The 21,312-nt window shown below is 44.5% G+C and overlaps 1 protein-coding gene across 1 annotated transcript in view; it reads left to right on the top strand.

The window, feature by feature from the left end:
- The first annotated feature begins 224 nt into the window (after nucleotides 1-224).
- LOC120979810 (myomegalin-like) overlaps nucleotides 225-21,312 on the top strand; it is a 245,000-nt gene continuing 223,912 nt past the window's right edge. Inside the window, exons 1-2 of the mRNA XM_040408766.1 lie at nucleotides 225-236; nucleotides 311-424. Of these exons, the coding sequence (XP_040264700.1) occupies nucleotides 225-236; nucleotides 311-424 (126 nt within the window). The remainder of the gene's footprint in view (nucleotides 237-310; nucleotides 425-21,312) is intronic.

Raw genomic sequence — 21,312 nt, 5'->3', positions numbered from 1 at the left:
CGCACGGCCAGGCGGACACCAAAATGACTTTTTCCTTCATGTCCGTGGATCCTTCAAAAATCAAGGAAGACCCACGGAAGAAAAAACGGACACGGACCACGGAACTACAGAACCCGTTTTTGCGGACTGCAAAAAAAAAACGGTCGTGTGCATGAGGCCTTAGGCACATAGTGTCCCTCTTCCTTCTATTCTAAAGTTGGGAGGTATGCTAAAGCACTAATGAAATGACACCTAAGGTGCTGTTGTTACTATTGTATCTCAGTTGGCCAGGGATGTCATGTGAAGATTTGTTTTCCACCCTTTCTTTTAGGAATACAAAGACGTCTTGCATTATCAGCCAAATTTAGAAAGAGTCCAAGGAGGTATTGAGCATATGATACAAAAACTACAGCAGAGAATCAAGGAGAGAGATGCTGCCTTGGAGGTACATCATACGCACATTTTGGAAAATTATATATAAAATGGTTTATCTATCTCCCATGTTGAATAATATAATACCCAGTATTTACACTTAGTGAGAATTTTCTGTTATGTGTCATTATATTATATGAAACTTACTAATTTTGTGTCATCGGTACTTCCACTTCACGCCACAGTTTTTTATTATTAATGTTTTAGCAAACCTTATAGAATTTAGTCTAATTCTATTAGAAGCACAATATTCCTTTCTGCTAAGTAGGACTGAACTAAATGAGGCACATTTACTAATGTGTTGGGGGCGTTTGGGTACGACCACGTGGTCTGGTTTCTGCATGCAGTTTTGGAAGCCAAAACCAGGAGCAAATTCAGAAAAAAGGTGACAAGGTGAAGTTATATATACATCTTTGAAAACTGCGCGCAGAAACCTGACCATGTAGCCGTACCCGTTATCATGAGTCGAGATATCAGATTAATTATGTAAGTGCGCATATCAAAGTGATTCACATTCTTAATACTCCAAAGTGAAGAGGATGAAGGGGCTCCTTCAGCCAGCATACATTTATATTATGACGGAATGCAATACGGAATGCCTATTATAGAATTCCGTTATGGTCCTTGGTAACGGAATCTATTACGGAATTCTTAGATAACCCAAACACCAAACTTGCAAACTACAAGTTCGCTCAACACTAATTATGACCCATACTGATATTCTTTATGAAAGGAGACACTTGACAGATTATAAAACTGCAACCTAGTATTTTGCAGTCATAAGCAAAAAAAAAATTAAAACACACATGTGGCTCAAAGACTTTCCCCTATATTGTTTGTCCCTGTCCAATCTGTCACTGCTGTGTTTTATTTTACCCCCTTCCCATGTGTCCATATTAGCCCATTTCCTTTTCTGTCTTGGGGCTGCGTCCAAAAGTGTATTTTGTATTTCGTACCCCTTGTAGTTTTGGAGATCTGGATGTAAGAGCAGTGTCGGGTGGCTCCAGCATTTTGCATATATAGTGCAACATTGGAGATATTAAATAATAAGTTTAAAGGGACTATGTCACATGACCATAAGACATGATACCACTATGACTATAGATTATACATCATCCTAAGGCCGAATGCACACGGCCGTGTTTCACAGCCGTGAGCGGTCCGTGATAACACTGGCTGGATTCCTGCTGAGAGCAGGAGCGCACAGCATCATTGGTTGCTATGACGCCGTGCGCTTCCTGCTGCCGCCGCAGTACAGTGATACACTGGTATGATCTATACCAGTGTATTACTGTACTGCGGCGGCAGCAGGAAGCGCATGGCGTCATAGCAACCAATGACGCCGTACGCTCCTGCTCTCAGCAGGAATCCAGCCCGTGTTACCACGGACTGCTCACGGCTGTGAAACACGGCCGTGTGCATTCGGCCTTAGCTAGATCATTTAGATAAGCTGAAATTGACTGCCAACAGTCAGTTGCTCTATGTGTTCCTATGGGAGTCTCAATTTCAGTCTCATAGGAATGAATAGAGAAGAAACTGGCTTTCTGTCCTGTTTCAGTTGGAGATCAGTGTTGGTCACATGGCACAGCCAAAAATTAGAAGGGAGGTTATAACTCACAAATACAGTCACTGATTTGATTGTAGTTACATACAGTCACTGAGAACATTACATTCACTACAGATTACATCATGCGCCTTTCTAGCAGGTCAGAGAATAAGATTTTTTGGGGAGTTCTTTAAATTATTGTGGGGTTTCGCTCTGGTAGACAGGCTGGCGGACGCAGTATAGAGGCAATCATAAAGTCTTTAACTTAAACAGTTTGGTGTTTATTCACACATAAGGAAAAAACAAAATGACCGTTCACAGTCTTGGTGTTTGTTCACACCATGCAATGTCCATAGAACAAAATCTTCACCTGGTTAGCAGTTTTCCACTCGCAGTCCACAGCAGGCTTTAGGGGCCTGTTTCCCGGCATGCGGCTCTCAGCCCTTGAGCACAGCACAAATTCACAGGTCCCAAAACACAGAGACTCCCCAGCTTCTGAGTCAGATGGAGGATAAACCCCACCCACCTGAGACTGCTGGCTGGGTTTTATATAGGCCAAAAAAGACCCGGCCTGGAACGTAGGGAGAAGCCACCCACCCAGCACTTTGGCTACTCCCAGTAAGAGCCAGCCCGGATCGTCCCCTTGCGCCTTCCTACATTATGAATTAGGCTACTTTCACACTCGCGTTTGGTGCGGATCTGTCATGGATCTGCACAGACGGATCCGTTCAGATAATACAAACGTCTGTATCCGTTCAGAATGGATCCGTTTGTATTATCTTTAACATGGCCAAGACGGAACCGTCTTAACCACTACAGGACCGCCATACGCAGGATTGCGTCTTTGCGGCGGCCCTGTTTTCCTCCTGGACGCGCCGGCGCGTCCTCTCGCGAGACGCGAGATTTCGGGCAGAGCCTGCCCGCGCATGCGCATTGCGGGCCGGCAAAAGTTAAAGGAGCGTTTCGTCACCAGCCTGCCAGCCAATGATCATCGCTGGCAGGCTGGCGATTTTCAAAAAATCAAATCAGAAGCCATCTAACACCTTATATTTATAAATATAAGGTGTTAAATGGCTTCTGTGCTCCTCTGCTGGTCCTTTTCGTCGGTTGGTCCCAGCAGAGGAGCAGACATCACAGTGAGTACACCAAACAGTACACTTAGCCCCCAGATCACCCCCCATCACCCCAATTAACCCCTTGATCACCCCTTGATCGCCCCTGTCAATCACTTAGTGAAAGGGAAAAAAGTGATCAGTGTAAACTGTCACATTTTTTTTTCACTAGTATTGACGGTTAGGTTTTAGGATAGTTTAGGCCCCTTTGTTAGGTAGTTAGCGTCGGTTAGCGCCCAGCCCACCGCACCGCAGTCACTGATTCGCTGATTAGCGTATCGCTAATCAGCATTTGTACTTTTATAGTATCTGTAAGTGATCAGAACTGATCACAGTCAGAACTATAATAGTATTAGTGTCACCTTAGTTCGCCCTCCACCCAAAACGCAGTGTTTGCCCGATCAGGCCTGATCGGTCGCCCACACGTGCGTTCACCAACGCCCGCCCCGCTGCAGTGACAAAAATTATTATTTTTTTGATCACTGCACAATCACTTCACAAGCGCTGCGGCGATAAAAAAAATCTGTTTTGATATTTTTTATCAATCGCAGCGGCTTCCGGTACTTCGCTAGCCTCCCATTTGTAAGACAGGCTTGCTTTTTTTCTTGGGTAGTCTCAGGGAATACACCCTAAATTTAGTTGACCAAATGGCAAATAAGGGGTATTCTTCTGAAGAGGCCTACAGGATTCTGATCCAGTCGGATGAGGAATGGGAACCCTCATCTGACGAATCCAGCAGGTCAGAATATGAACCTGTAGAAAGCAGTGGCAGTCTGACCCAAAGTTCGGACGAGGAGGTTGAGGTCACTGATACCACCAGGCGTATCCGGCCCCGTGTTGCTAGACCACAGGTTGCGCAGGATCCGCTTCAAGGGCAGCAGAGTGGGGCTGGTGCTGTCGGATTACGTGGTAAAGCAAACACCAGCAGCGCAGCCCATCCTGGACCTAGTACCAGCACTGCCGTACAACATGGTGAAGTGGCGAGCACCAGATGGGCAGTTGAAGCTGGTACGGTGGCACGTGCATTAGTTCCCCCGTCGCAGCCACCGCACAGACAGGCCCCTAGAGTCCCTGAGGTGCTGGCAAACCCTGATTGGCAGCCCCCAACTTCAGCCGCACCAATAGTTCCCCCTTTCACCGCCCAGTCTGGAGTTCGGGTTGAGACAGCTCAGATCGGTTCGGCGCTGTTTATTTTTTAGCTGTTCTTGACTGCGGAGCTCTTGGACTTAGTCATGGCAGAAACAAACCGATATGCCACTGAATTTATAGCCGCCAACCCGGGAAGCTTTTATGCCCAGTCTTTCCGGTGGAAACCCGTCCAAGTTTCCGAATTTAAAATTTTTCTGGGACTTCTTCTCAACATGGGCCTAACAAAAAAGCATGAATTGCGGTCATATTGGTCCACGAACCCAATTCATCACATGCCCATGTTCTCTGCTGCCATGTCCAGGACACGATTTGAGACCATCCTGCGTTTCCTGCACTTTAGCGACAACAGCACCTCTCGTCCCAATGGCCACCCAGCTTTTGACCGGCTCCACAAAATTCGGCCCCTCATAGACCACCTTAACACCAAATTTGCAGATTTGTATACCCCTGAGCAAAACATCTGCGTAGACGAGTCCCTTATACATTTTACCGGGCGCCTTGGGTTCAAACAATACATCCCAAGCAAGCGCGCCCGGTATGGGGTCAAATTGTATAAGCTCTGTGAAAGGGCCACAGGCTATACGCACAAATTTAGTGTCTATGAGGGTAAAGATCAGACCCTGGAGCCAGTCGGTTGCCCTGATTACCTGGGGAGCAGTGGGAAGACAGTCTGGGACTTGGTGTCACCCTTATTTGGCAAGGGGTACCATCTTTATGTGGACAATTTTTACACAAGTGTGCCCCTCTTCAGGCATTTGTTTTTAGAACAGATTGGCTGCTGTGGCACCGCGCGACCTAGTCGCCGGGGCTTCCCCCAACGGCTCGTTACCACCCGTCTTGCAAGGGGGGAGAGGGCTGCCTTGTGTAACGAAGAACTGCTCGCAGTGAAATGTAGAGACAAGCGTGACGTTTACATGCTCTCCTCCATTCACGCAGACATGACAATACAAATTGAACGAGCAACCAGTGTAATTGAAAAGCCCCTCTGTGTCCACGACTATAATTTGCTCATGGGAGGGGTGGACTTCAATGACCAGATGTTGGCTTCTTATTTACTTTCCCGACGCACCAGAGGCTGGTATAAGAAGGTGTCTGTATATTTGATTCAATTGGCTGTATATAATAGTTTTGTTCTCTACAGTAAGGCTGGGAAAACAGGATCCTTCCTCAAATTTCAGGAAGAGATCATTGAGAACCTCCTGTATCCAGGAGGTTCCGTGGCCCCATCCACCAGTGTAGTGAGCCGTCTACACGAGCGACATTTCCCCAGTGTCGTTGCTGGTACCTCAAACCGACCGCCACCCGAAATTTTTTTTGTGTTTGTAGCAGGAGTGGAATAAGGCGTGACACCCGCTATTTCTGTCCTGACTGCCCTGACCACCCTGCCCTATGCTTAGGGGAGTGTTTCCGGAAGTACCACACACAGGTACACTTAGCATAGGGATTGTGTTACACAGGTCAGGCACACAGGGCTATTAGGGCCCTTTCACTCACAGCTGCTGCAAACCTCTCCTTTCACCTGGGACAAAGTGCATAATGTACTTCGCCACATCTCTGGGCGATTTGCGCTTTGCACATTGTCCCATGGGGAAGGAGAGGTTTGTCCTATAAAGGTAAAAAACAAAAAACAAAAAATAAATCACCGGTAAGCAAAAAAGTTAATGTTCTGTTCAAAAAGTTAAAGTTTATAAAAGTTTATGTTCCGTTCAAATGGGTATATGTAAAAATACACCCCAAAACACATTGCCTTACTTCTTCTGAGTACGGAGATACCACATGTGTGACACTTTTTTGCAGCCTAGGTGGGCAAAGGGGCCCAAATTCTAAAGAGCATCCTTAGGATTTCACAGGGCATTTTTAACACATTTGGATTTTAAAATACTTCTCACGCATTAGGGCCCCTAAAATGCCAGGGCAGTATAACTACCCCACAAGTGACCCCATTTTGGAAAGAAGACACCCCAAGGTATTTGGTGATGGGCATAGTGAGTTCATGAAAGTCTTTCTTTTTTGTCACAAGTTAGTGGAATATGAGACTTTGTAAGAAAAAAATAAATAAAAATATCATCATTTTCCGCTAACTTGTGACAGAAAATAAAAAGTTCTATGAACTCACTATGCCCATCAGCGAATACCTTAGGGTGTCTACTTTTCTACTTTCCGAAATGGGGTCATTTGTGGGATGTTTCTACTTTCTGGCCATTGTAGAACCTCAGGAAACATGACAGGTGCTCAGAAAGTCAGAGCTGCTTCAAAATGCGGAAATTCACATTTTTGTACCATAGTTTGTAAACGCTATAACTTTTGGGCAAACCAATAAATATACACTTATTGCATTTATTTTTATCAAAGACATGTAGAACAATAAATTTAGAGAAAAATTTATATATAAATGTAGTTTTATTTGAAAAATTTTACAACTGAAAGTGAAAAATGTAATTTTTTTTCAAAACATTTTGTAAATTTCGATTAATAACAAAAAGTTAAAATTCCAGCAGCAATGAAATACCACCAAATGAAAGCTCTATTAGTGAGAAGAAAAGGAGGTAAAATTCATTTGGGTGGTAAGTTGTTTGACCGAGCAATAAACCGTGAAAGTAGTGTAGTGCAGAATTGTAAAAAGTGGTCTGGTCATTAAGGGTGTTTAAGCTAGGGGAGCTGAGGTGGTTAAACACCATTGGAAGTCAATGGAGGACGGATCCGTTTTCTATTGTGTCATATAAAACTGATCTGTCCCCATTGACTTACATTGTGTGTCAGAACGGATTTGTTTGGCTCAGTTTCGACCAAGCAGCGTTTTGGTGTCTGCCTTCAAAGCGGAATGGAAACAGAACGGAGGCAAACTGATGGATTCTTAGCTGATCCATTTCCATTCAGAATGCATTAGGGCCAAACTGATCCGTTTTGGACCGCTTATGAGAGCCCTGAACGGATTTCACAAACTGAAAGCCAAAACGCCAGTGTGAAAGTAGCCTTAAAGGGAACCTGTCATGTGGATATTTGATTATAATCTAACTAATTATATACAATCATTAACTACTAAAAAGTGCCTTACATGTATTCACTTACTGGTGTGACAGATGGTTACCTCATAATATACACACAAAGATGCCACATGCTGCATGCTAATGAGCTGATTGGAGTCCAGCGTGATGTCATTGAGTCCAGCGTATATTTAATTCAGAGCTATAGCCACTCCCCTGCCCACCTGCTGCTGATTCATATGGAAACAAACTGTCATTCAGCAGCAGGTGGGCGGGGAGAGTCAGGAGCTCATGAATATTCATGACTCATCATTATCAGCTGGAGCTTTTCAATACAAGATGTTGGCAGATTGACTGGGTCAATTAAAGAAAGTGACCCAGCATTGTGCTAAGAGAATCACTTATTTATGTTGCCCTTAGTTAGGACACCATAAAACTGGTGACAGGTTCCCTTTAATGCAAATATCATAATCATGTCATAAAATATCATCATTGAAACACAAAAGTGTTGCTGCAAAGAAGGCTATAGAAGTAAATTGGTATGCATAAAAACATTGAAATGCTGAACTACTAATGAAATACGATTGGCACAGAGGAAGAGGTAAAATCTGTCTTTACACAGCCATATTTGTTGTCCATGTTACAAAAAAAGTAAACTGACTGGATCTATAGGAACTTTTAAATTGTAAGAAGAATGTATTGATCAAGAATTAAATTCCTTACTAATTATTAAAGGTAATGATTGATATATACTATCACTACAACCGGAAAACAGTTCATCAAACGGTATGTAAACTATCACTGTACTGGAAATCCCCCTTTTGATAAAATATAACTTTTATTCAAATGATTAAAAATGTACAAGAAACCACCAATAAATGATAAAGTTTAAAGTATAGCCACATAAAAATCATGTGTTGAAGTAATGGTGGTCACCATACATCTTAAGGCAGGTATGAGGCTCATGCAGAAGAAACCCAGTACCACTATGTACCTAGTTCGTCTTATTCACAGTTTGTTGAATCTGTGGCGGTCAGTAAAAGATTCACTATTGGGATTAACCTCTTCTTTCCCTGTGGTATCTCTTTGCTACCTCTGCCTACAGGCAGAGCACTTTCCCTGACATGGGCAACCCCACCTCTCGGTGGCTAAGCCCTATATCCGTCCTGCGGTGACCCTTTTTCCATACAAAATATCTAATGTCCCGAAGATATGCGTTTCTCCAACAAAAAGGCTGGTTCATCAGGGGACCAAGTAGATATTGGTGCATACGCTAAATAGTGCTACCATCCAAAGATATTTACATCTATGGATGTAAGGTTCTAAAATATTTGATAGATGCTGGCACTGAAGATGTGAGGCCTATCCTTGATACAGTATATACTTAATATGTCAATCTGTCAGGTCAAGAAGAGGGAGAACTGTGAGTATCACTGAACACATTGCTAAAAATGTTGTTATGGACAGTGGGTGTAGACCCATTGTGCCAACTAACCAGTTTGGATTTGGGCTAAGCCTAAGGGATGTTACGGATCAGGGGATGTGAACCCACTGTGCTACTCACTGGCTGTATGCTGGAGGGGCATGACTTAGCAGCTACCTGGTCTTCGCTAGAGCCTCTGATTGTGAGGATAGACTTGGGCCGTTAGGGTAGTTGCCAGGTGCCATTACAGAGCAGTCCTAGAGTCAGTAGAGTCCCAGAGTCAGTAGCAGCTGGTCCAAGTGGACCAGAAGATACAGTCCTGATCAAAAGTTTAAGACCACTTGAAAAATGGCAAAAAATCTTATTTTACATTGTTGGATCTTAACAAGGTTCCAAGTAGAGCTTCAACATGCAACAAGAAGAAATGAGAGTGAGACAAAACATTTTTTGAGCATTCAATTGTTTGAAAATAACGATTAAACTGAAACAGGCTGTTTTTCAGCTGATCCAAATTTTAGGACCACATGCCTTTAAAAGGCCAAATCTGTGCAAAGATGTGGATTCATTGTCATTTTCTGTCAGGTAGTCACACGTTGTGATGGCAAAGGCAATAAAACTCTCCCTTTCTGAACGTGGTCGGGTTGTTGAATTGCATAAGCAGGGTCTCTCACACCCATCGCTGCTGAGGTGGGACGCAGTAAGACAGTCATTTGGAATTTCTTAAATGATCCTGAGGGTTATGGAACAAAAAAGTCAAGTGGAAGACCCTAAAAAATTTCACCAGCACTGAGCCGGAGGATCCAATTGGCTGTCCATCAAGACACTGGGCGATCTTCGACCCAAATTAAGGCCCTTACTGAAGGGCTTCAAAAACAAAAAACGTCTTCAAAGACCTTGTCTCCTTGAACGCCACAGAACTGCTCGTTTGGACTTTGCAAGAGAGCACCAAACATGGGACATTCAAAGGTGGAAGAAAGTTTTATTCTCCGATGAAAAAAATATTAACCTTGATGGTCCTGATGGTTTCCAACGTTACTGGCATGACAAGCAGATCTCACCTGAGATGTTTTCTACGCGCCACAGTGGAGGGGGCGCCATAATGGTCTGGGGTGCTTTTTCCTTCAGTGGAACAACGGAGCTTCAGGAAGTGCAGGGTGTCAAACGGCCGCTGGCTATGTCCAGATGTTGCAGAGAGCATTCCTCATGACTGAGGGCCCTCGTCTGTGTGGTAACGACTTGGTTTTTTAACAGGACAACACTACAGTACACAATGCCCGCAGGACAAGGGACTTCTTCCAGGAGAATAACATCACTCTTTTGGCCCATCCTGCGTGTTCCCCTGGTCTAAATCCAATTGAGAACCTTTGGGGATGGATGGCAAGGGAAGTTTACAATAATGGACAACAGTTCCAGACAGTAGATGGCCTTCGTGCGGCCGTCTTCACCACTTGGAGAAATGTTCCCACTCACCTCATGAAAATGCTTGCATCAAGCATGCCGAAACAATTTTTTGAATTGATCAACAATAACGGCAGAGCTACTCATTACTTAGTTCATGTTTGGAAGATGGATTTCAGTTTTGGGTGGGGGTTTCGTTTTTTTGGGAGGTGTGGTCCTAATCTTTTGACCAGCTGAAAAACAGCCTGTTAGAGTTTATTCGTTGTTTTTCATTAAATTGAATGCTCAAAAAATGTTTTGTCTCACTCCCATTTCTTCTTGTTGCATGTTGAAGCTCTACTTGGAACCTTGTTAAGATCCAGCCATGCTAAATAAGATGTTTTGCCATTTTTCAAGTGGTCTTAAACTTTTGATCAGGACTGTACCTGAGATAGGTACCAGCAGTACAGGCATGGTAGATAGGCAGGGTCGTTACCAGGAGCAACAAAGCAGGAACCGAAGGAGGCAGAGGCGTAGTCAGACAGACAGAAGGTCAGGGCAGGTGGCACAGGAACAGGTCAGGTAATCCGGGTTGGCAACCGGAGAGACAAAGCAAGCAGGCAGGGATCAGACGATAAGCGGAGTCCAGGGACGAAGTATAGGTCAGGAACACAAGTGGTTATCAAGCTCTTTAGCAACAGACTAGGACCTTGACAGTCAGGCATCTGGGAAAAGGACTGAGCCCCTTAAGTATGTGTAGGAGAGCCAGGGTTGGTCAATGAGGTCACCTGACCCAACCCAGCCTAGCTCAGCAAGTGATGCGTATCTCCCTTAGAGCAGTGACACATGAAACCAGCTGAACTCATGCTGTTTCCAGGGCTGAATGGAAGCTGTGGAGCGGAATCCTCAGAAGCAACATCACTCACACAAACAGAGTGTCCCGGACTGCAGCGGTAACTGGGAAGCACTGGCCACCAAACACAGAAGAACACGGCGCCCGGGACCACGGCGGTAAGCAGGGGAACAGCGTCGCACACAAGTCACTGTTACAGTACCTCCTCCTTACGCCCCCTCTTCTTAAGTCCACGATGAGACAGAAAGCTCTTTATCAGATCGGGAGCATGAATGTTCTCCTGCGGCTCCCAAGATCTCTCCTCAGGACCAAATCCCTTCCAGTCCACAAGATAGTAGGTCTTCCTACCACATTTCTTGATGACCAGGATGTCCTTGACTTCAAATACCTCGTCAGCATTCTCTGATACCGAAGTTGGAGTAGAAGGAGCCGTTGAGAAACGATTAAGGACCACTGGTTTCAGTAAGGAGACATGAAAGTCATTGGGAATATACAGAGAGGGAGGTAGATGTAGCTTGTATGTCACTTCGTTGATCCTCCTCAATACTTCAAAGGGTCCAAGGAACCTGGGAGAAAACTTAAACTGAGGACCCTTAAGCGGATGTTTTTGGAGGAAAGCCATATCTTATCCCCAGATGAAAACTGAGGTGGTCTCCTTCTTCTGTTGTCTGCATTTGTCTTCATGCGGGTCACCGCTTTGTTGATGCAGATCTTGGTGTCACACCAAATCTTCAAAACATCTCTAAAAAAGGAATCTGCAGCTGGTACCTCGGAAGATGCAGGAACAGGAAGAGAAATATGAGGATGTTGACCAAAAACGACATAGAATGGAGAAGATCCAGAAGACTTACTAGTGTGGTTGTTATAGGAGAACTGTGTCCAAGGTAGCAGTTGTACCTAGTTGTTGTGTTGAGCAGAAACAAAATGCCGAAGATAGTTCTCCAATATCTGATTGACCCGCTCTACTTGCCCGTTGGTTTGAGTGTGACAACCGGAAGTCCAGGTCAATTTCTAGCAGTCGGCAGAGAGCTCTCTAGAGCTTGGATGTAAACTGGACTCCTCGATCAGAAAGATTGTGCCCAGGTAAACCATGCAGATGAAAGATATGTTTAACGAACAGTTTAGCAAGTTCCGCAGCCGAGGGCAATCCAGTCAAAGGAACGAAGTGCGCTATCTTGGAGAAGCAGTCCATGACTAGAGATGTCGCGAACATAAAATTTTCCGTTCGCGAACGGCAAACGCGAATTTCTGCAAATGTTCGCGAACGGGCGAACCGCCATAGACTTTCTGGCCACAATAGTGATGGAAAAGTTCTTTCAAGGGGACTAACACCTGGACTGTGGCATGCCGGGGGGGGATCCATGGCAAAACTCCCATAGAAAATTACATAGTTGACGCAGAGTTGGATTTTAATCCATAAAGGGCATAAATCACCTAACAATCCAATTTTTTTTTTGAACAACGTGGTTTAAAACATCCAGTGTGTGTATACAATCAGGTATAATGTTGTATCGATCAGGTAGTGTAAGGGTTACGCCCGCTTCACAGACATTGACAGACCAAACTCCCCTTTTAATGCAGCGCAAACAACCGCAAACAGTCCATTTGCCCAACCGCAAACTCCCCATTTGTACAAGGTTGGATACCAAGCTAGCCATGTCCCGTTGATGTCATTGAAGGTTTCTTCCTCCACCCAGCCACGTACAACACTAAGGGCAAGTCAACTATTTTCTCAGAATTTTTTGGGTTCAGGGTAGTTGGCCTCTGAACACTGGGCATTATTCCAGGGCCAGTGGAAATCACAGCACCACGAACACGACGGCGCCTGCGGCGTGGCCTGCCTCTGCCTGTCATTTTTTATTAGATAAGTGTTACTATGCGTGCAAGGTACTGTGCCACCCTATATAAGTGGTGGGCAGTGGCCACAGTACAGTCTGTGTGGGCCTGGCACACACTGGCTTGCAAATGTGATAATATCACAGAAAAATATTAAATAGAATTTTTATTTATCTGCGAGGTATTTGTGAGTGAGTGACACCCTGTAACGGTATAAGTGGAGGCCTAGCCAGTGGCCACAATACAGTCTGTGTGGGCCTGACACACACTGGCTTGCAACTGTGATTATATCACAGAAAAATATTAAATAGAATTTTTATTTATCTGCAAGGTATTTGTGAGTGAGTGACACCCTGTAACGGTATAAGTGGAGGCCTAGCCACTAGCCAGTGGCCACAATACAGTCTGTGTGGGCCTGACACACACTGGCTTGCAACTGTGATTAGATCACAGAAAAAGATTAAATAGAATTTTTTTTTATCTGCGAGGTATTTTCTTTCACACCCTGTATGAATGGTGTGCACACAGTACTGTCTGTGACTGATCCTGCAGCCTCTCACACACGGGCAGGCAACTGCAATATATATATATATAAAATTAAAAAAAAGCAGACTGATGTACCAGCCCTGAAATGGGCTTTTTGGGGTGCTGTCAGGACGCTGTCCTTACAGCAGATGAGTCTGTGGACACAGAACACTGCCCTAGCTAACGCTTTCCCTATTGAATCAGCAGCAGCACTGTCCCTCCTCTCACTGAGAATGCAGATTCTGAATGAATCTAAAATGGATGCTGTCCAGGAGGTGGGAGGGTCTGCTGCTGATTGGCTGGAATGTGTCTGCTGACTGTGAGGTACAGGGTCAAAGTTTACTCCATGATGATGTATAGGGGGCGGACCGAACATGGCATATGTTCGCCCGCCGCGGCGAACGCGAACAAGCTATGTTCGCCGGCGAACTATTCGGGCCATCACTATCCATGACCACCCAAATAATGGTACATCCTGCCCATCCATATATGTCCATATATGCAGTGCTTGTATTTCAGAAAAGGTTTCTGCTGGGATTCAAACCCACGACCTTCTGTATCAGAGGCAAAGCATCTAACTACAAGACCATAAGAGCTGCCTTGCTGCTGACTGAAAAATTATGAGACTTCTACTGTTATAGCTGGCTAAGTGTACATCTATACACATGACAGGTGCTCATATATAGAGATATAGCAGAGCTGAGTGTGCTGGGATAGCTGTCATATAGAGATATAGCAGTGCTGGGTGTGTTGGGGCAGCTGTCATATGTATAGATGTACACTTAGCCAGCTATAACAGTACAAGTCTCATATATTTTCAATCAGTTGCAATGCCTCCTTTATGGCTGTGAGGGTTAATGCTTTGCCTCTGATACACTCAGACATTGGAGGTTGTGGGTTCGAATCCCAGACACATCAGGAGACTTTAGAATACAGTGAGATTAGATCACATTAGCGAGGGGGCCTGAACATTAAGACATCGATATTTAACTAACTTGAAAATAAACTGTCGGGCCCCGAAGCAGCTGCTTCCCCGGTAGTTACGCCACCTCCTGGCTGTATGTGTGTGTTAATAAAAAATTTAAAAAAAAAAACTGAATGCGGTAGGACGGGGCCCCATAGCCGTTGCTATGGTGATCCCTACGCCACTGTATATATACATATGCACGGACTCAGTGAAAAATCCGAAATCTATGGAAATTGGGAGGATCTATTCCAGGCCAGGTTTTCATGTGAACTGTGAACCCTATAAAAGAGGGGCACTAACAGGGGGGAAATTATCCACTGATGAAGGGGTTATTTCTTTAAACCCCGAAATGCATTTGGTACTATCCCTGTCACGAGGGTGTCAAGAGCCACGTCTGACTCCGTTATACCCGGAAGTCGCAGCGGTTGGCTGCACGCTCTATGTCTAAAGACAGTGCTGTTTATTAATGGTAGCTTTCTGGGTTTGCCTTGCAATCCTTTTTGGCTCACTCAGGGATCCGTAGCTTCTTCTCCTCAGCTGTTTCTTGTCCAGCAATCCCAACCTCCTTATATTTCCCTCTCCCTTGGACAGGGCCTTCCCATTTCCCTCCCTTTGCGTTACGTATGTGATCGGCACGCCGGTCATGACATTATATATATTATTTTGTGTAGGTAGAAAGAAAAAACAAACAAAAAAAAAAAAAAACTTTTTCTTTCTGCCTACTTAGAATCCAGTATGGATCCTATTGCTGCTTTGACAAAGCAACTTCAAGGCCTGTCTTTGGTGGTGGCAGGATTGAAGGCGTCGGTCCTCCAGCAACAGCGGCAATTGCAACAGACCGCAAGCCCAGCTGTTGCTATGGGTAACCAGGTTGCTGCGGAACCCAAGGTTGTTTTTCCTGTCAGATTTTCTGGGGGAAGGGACAAATTTGTGACGTTCCGTGAGGCCTGTAAGTTATATTTTAAGCTGCGCCCTTACTCCTCTGGTAATGAAGAACAGCGGGTGGGGATTGTTACTTCCCTGCTTCAGGGGGACCCGCAATCCTGGGCGTTCTCTTTACCCACTGATTCCCAGGCTCTCCGGTCAGTGGATGAATTTTTTGGGGCCTTGGGTCTCATATATAATGACCCTGACCGAGTCACCCTGGCTGAGTCAAAATTACGTAGACTCCTACAGGGAGAGCGGCCAACAGAGGAGTATTGCTCAGAGTTTCGTAGGTGGGCTACGGATACCCAGTGGAACGACCCAGCTCTCAGGAGTCAGTTCTGCGCTGGGTTATCCGAAAGGGTTAAGGATGGTATACATGCCGGGGGGTATACATTTCCTCCATACGAACATCTCAATTTGTGTTGCCAGCGGTTGTTGTTTTTGGTGTTAAGACGGAGACTATTTCTTTCTTTCTAGAAAGTGGAGCAGGGGTACATTTGATAGATGCCCATTTTGCCCGCACTATGGGTTTGTCTCTCTGTACACTACAGAGACCTATTCCCATATTTGCTATTGATTCTGCTCCTCTGTCTCAGAGAAACCTCACTCACATTATTCATAACTTACACCTTCGGGTAGGGGACCACCATAACGAGTGTCTATCATGTTATGTTCTGGAGGGCCTTCCCACTCCTGTGGTATTGGGTCTTCCCTGGTTGGTAGCGCACAATCCAGTGGTGGATTGGCAGGCCAGGGAGATATTGGAGTGGAGTGAGCATTGCAGAGAAAATAGCTTAAATAGCAATTGCTTAGTCGCCTCCATAGCTACTCTACCTACATTTGTTTCAGACTTTGAGGACGTTTTTTCTGAAAAGGGTTGTCAGAAGTTACCACCTCACCGTCCTTATGATTGCCCGGTTAACCTGATTCCCGGGGCAAAATTACCCAAGACCAGGTTATATAATCTTTCGGGTCCCAGAGAGACAAGCCATGAAAGATTATATCTCCGAGAGTCTGGTTAAGGGACACATCAGACCCTCTTCATCACCCGTGGCTGCAGCTTTTTTCTTTGTTAAAAAGAAAGATGGGGGCCTGCGTCTTTGCCTAGATTTTCGCGAATTAAACCGGATAACCATCCGAGACCCATACCCTCTTCCTCTCATTCCTGACCTGTTTAATCAGATTGCGGGTGCTAGGTGGTTCTCCAAACTTGATCTTAGGGGGGCCTACAATCTGATTCGTATCAAGGAAGGGGATGAGTGGAAGACAGCTTTTAACACCCCTGAGGGGCATTATGAAAATCTAGTCATGCCTTTCGGTCTGACCAATGCTCCTTTTAGTCATCTTATCGGCAGGTTTGTGGTGATATACCTAGATGATATTTTAATTTATTCGTCTGATCTGAAAACACATGAGGTACATGTCAGACAGGTACTGCAGGTACTACGGACGAATAAATTATATGCGAAAATTGAAAAGTGTGTCTTCGCCGTTCAGGAAATACAGTTCCTGGGATATCTATTATCTGCTTCAGGTTTCCGTATGGATCCTAGGAAGGTCCAGGCAATTTTAGATTGGGATCTTCCTGAGAACCTTAAAGCACTGCAACGGTTCTTGGGATTTGCAAATTTCTATAGAAAGTTCATTAAAAATTATTCGGTGATTGTCAAACCCCTTACTGGCATGACTAGGAAGGGGACTGATTTTTCTAAATGGTCTGACGCCGCTAAAATTGCATTTTCCTCTCTAAAAGAGAGGTTTACCTCGGCACCTGTACTAATCCAACCTGATGTCTCCCAGCCTTTTATTGTTGAAGTAGATGCGTCAGAGGTAAGAGTAGGGGCTGTACTGTCTCAGGGTCCATCTCCTGGCAAATGGCATCCTTGCGCTTTCTTTTCTAAAAAACTATCTGCAGCGGAGAAGAACTATGATATTGGCAATAGCGAACTATTAGCTATTAAACTAGTGTTTGAAGAATGGCGTCACTTTTTAGAGGGGGCAATCCACCCCGTCACGGTGATTACGGACCACAAAAACCTTCTGTACCTCGAATCAGCTAAGTGTCTCACCCCTAGACAAGCTAGGTGGTTGCTATTTTTTACCAGGTTTAACTTTTTCATCACCTATCGTCCTGGGGCAAAAAATACCAAGGCAGATGCATTATCTCGTAGTTTCCCTGGAGGGGGTAATGTGGGTGATCCGGTACCCATTTTACAAAGAGGAGTGGTTGTCTCTGCTGTACACTCTGTTCTGGAGGGGAAGGTGTTAGAGGCCCAGGGGGACACCCCGGTCTCTTGCCCCTCAGAGAAATTGTTTGTACCGTTAAACCTGCGTCTCAAATTATTAAAGGAACATCATAATTCGCCACTTGCTGGGCACCCGGGTAGTAAAGCAACCTTGGAGCTATTGTCTCGTCGTTTTTGGTGGCCAAGGTTGCGTCAGGATGTAATGGATTTTGTGTCTACTTGTTCTACTTGTGCACACGCGAAAGTCTCTCATACACGTCCCGCAGGGTCTTTATTGGCACTTGTCATTCCCAATAGGCCATGGACACATCTGTCAATGGATTTCATCACTGACTTACCTTTGTCTGTGGGTAAAACAGTTATCTTGGTAGTAGTAGACAGGTTTAGCAAAATGGTACACTTCATTGCGTTACCCGCACTACCTAATGCTAAGACTCTTGCTCAGGTATTCATCAGTGAAATCGTGAAGCTTCACGGGGTCCCTTCCGATGTTGTTTCGGATTGGGGAACCCAGTTTATTTCTAAGTTTTGGAAAGCTTTTTGTTCCCGTTTCGGGGTACACTTGTCCTTTTCCTCAGCTTTCCATCCTCAGTCGAATGGACAGACTGAGCGTACCAACAAAAACCTTGAGACATATCTAAGGTGTTTTGTGTCTTAAAACCAAGAGGTGTGGTCATCATATTTACCGTTAGCCGAGTTTTCTATAAATAATCGCCGTCAGGAATCCACTGGCAAGTCACCATTTCTTGGTGCATATGGTTTTCATCCCCAATTCTGTACTTTCAAAGAGGGGGGGGGTCTTCTGTGGTTCCCGAAGAGGAACGGTTTTCATCATCTCTTTCATCTGTATGGCAGAAGGTGCAAGCTAACTTGAAAAATATGGGAGGTAAATATAAATGCATGGCTGATAAGAGACGGTCGCCAGGTCCGGACCTAGGAGTGATTGACTATGTGTGGCTATCTACTAGGAATATTAAGTTAAAGGTTCCCTCTTGGAAACTGGGTCCTAGGTTCATTGGTCCTTACAAAATAGTAGCCATCATTAACCCCGTGGCTTTTCGCCTGGAGCTACCTCAAACTAAAATCCATAACGTCTTCCATAAGTCGTTACTCAAAAAGTATGTTCCACCTCTAGAACCGTCACCGCTGCCACCCCCTCCTGTTGTCGTGGATGGTAATCTAGAGTTTCAAATATCCAAAATTGTTGATTCTCGTCGGGTCTGCCGCTCTCTTCAATATCTGGTGCATTGGAGGGGTTACGGTCCCGAGGAAAGAATGTGGGTTCCAGCGTCTGAGGTAAACGCCGACAGGTTAGTTCGGGCTTTTCATACCTCTCATCCTGAGATACCTAGTCCTGAGTGTCCAGAGGCCCCTCGTGGAAAGGGGGGTACTGTCACGAGGGTGTCAAGAGCCACGTCTGACTCCATTATACCCGGGGTCAGGAAGTCGCAGCGGGTGGCTGCGCGCTCTATGTCTAAAGATAGTGCTGTTTCTTAATGGTAGCTTTCTGGGTTTGCCTTGCAATCCTTTTTGGCCCACTCAGGGATCCGTAGCTTCTTCTCCTCAGCTGTTTCTTGTCCAGCAATCCCAACCTCCTTATATTTCCCTCTCTTTTGGACAGGGCCTTCCCATTTCCCTCCCTTTGCGTCACGTATGTGATCGGCACGCCGGTCATGACAATCCCCCAGTATTGGAACAAAGACAAACGTACATCGATTACCTGAGGAGGAGTGGAATTTACTATTCAGCAACATCCAGTCTCACGAACTACGCCTGCTGTACGGAGGAAATCCTCATTCATTGCGGGGCCACGTGCATAACCAGCGTTGGCGCGATATTTTCTGTTAAGCAACAGCCCTTGAGACCGGAGCGCCCAACCACACAGGAGGCACACCCTTTCGAGGGCAAGAGAAATCCACCGAAGTCCTCCCGATAACATTGTATCAGTTTGTTAAGCAAGCGATCGCATCATCTGACTAATACAGCGGGACGCCGCTGCCTCATACAAGTGAGCGGGACGCCGCTCTGTATACTACCAGCGCTTGAATGTGCTTTAGACTGGAGATAACCTGGTATATTGATCAGATTTTTAGAAGATATTTGGATGCTATTTATCGTATCCGACATATTTTTCACATTTTTTCACATTGTAGACAATTCTATACCCCTGTAGGTCTGCATGACCAGTATCTCATCTAGCCATTGGATTCTATTGATGGATTTTTGATAAAGATATTCTTTAGGAATACTGTGATGCGACATTCCATGTAATACATGGAATGTCGCATCACAGTATTCCTAAAGAATATCTTTATCAAAAATCCATCAATAGAATCCAATGGCTAGATGAGATACTGGTCATGCAGACCTACAGGGGTATAGAATTGTCTACAATGTGAAAAAATGTGAAAAATATGTCGGATGTTATACTGCTGTTAAACTATTAGTATTATCAATTATTTGGATTTTACCTACTTTTTAGATATTATCAATAAATTCTACTGTTTCCAATACTTTAGAGAGTGCCCCACTACAACTTATTCATTATTATATATTACTAGCAGAAGGACCCGGCTTCGCACAGGTATAATTCATCTATTTCATTTTATGTTTCCGTGTGTCGTAAAAAGATATCGACAGTTTCCCCCATAACAGTGACCTCTACAGTACTCGCCCCTTTAACAATGACCTTCACAGTGCCCGCTTCTTAAACAGTGCCTGCCCCTTTAACAGTGACCTCCACAGTGCCCACCCCTTTAACAGTGACCGCCCCTTTAGCATTGACCACTCCTTTAAATTATATTTTCTCTGTATCTGTAGGCACCAGATAGGTGCAGGAGCGCAACAATACTGTGCTGATATATTGAGAATGCATAAAAAAATATATATTATTTTGTGTTTTTTTCTTGTTTTTTTAATACCCATTTTTATTATTTAGGTGAACCATCAATTTTTTTGTCTTTTAAAAAACTGCATCCTAGTGTCAGAACTGCACTGTGTGCCAGCACCCTTACATGATCATTACCCCACAGGATTATTCCACTTGATCCTCACAATCTACCGGCTATACAACTTAATCACACTACTACATCACACACATTACATTCTATTGTCAGATAGCATGAGTGCCAGCTATATAGTTTATATTTGATTCTTACCTTTACTGTAAATTTTTACATACAGTTACAGTGTGTCAATATAATACTGGTATATACACTCTGCAGTACATTATATTTGATATGTACACTGATTGTGGCTCTGTACTGTGACACAGTACATATATATGTGTATATATATATATATATATATATTATATATAATATATATATATATATATATATATACACTGCTCAAAAAAATAAAGGGAACACAAAAATAACACATCCTAGATCTGAATTAATTAAATATTCTTCTGAAATACTTTGTTCTTTACATAGTTGAATGTGCTGACAACAAAATCACACAAAAAAAAAAAAATGGAAATCAAATTTTTCAACCCATGGAGGTCTGGATTTGGAGTCACACTCAAAATTAAAGTGGAAAAACACACTACAGGCTGATCCAACTTTGATGTAATGTCCTTAAAACAAGTCAAAATGAGGCTCAGTAGTGTGTGTGGCCTCCACGTGCCTGTATGACCTCTCTACAACGCCTGTGCCTGCTCCTGATGAGGTGGCGGACGGTCTCCTGAGGGATCTCCTCCCAGACCTGGACTAAAGCATCTGCCAACTCCTGGACAGTCTGTGGTGCAACGTGACGTTGGTGGATAGAGCGAGACATGATGTCCCAGATGTGCTCAATTGGATTCAGGTCTGGGGAACGGGTGGGCCAGTCCATAGCATCAATGCCTTCGTCTTGCAGGAACTGCTGACACACTCCAGCCACATGAGGTCTAGCATTGTCTTGCATTAGGAGGAACCCAGGGCCAACCGCACCAGCATATGGTCTCACAAGGG

Source organism: Bufo bufo, chromosome 9 (genome assembly GCF_905171765.1).
Source record: "Bufo bufo chromosome 9, aBufBuf1.1, whole genome shotgun sequence".
NCBI classification, from domain to species: domain Eukaryota; kingdom Metazoa; phylum Chordata; class Amphibia; order Anura; family Bufonidae; genus Bufo; species Bufo bufo.
The sequence above is the reverse complement of the archived record's forward strand: the minus strand, read 5'-3'. Positions and strand labels throughout refer to the sequence as shown.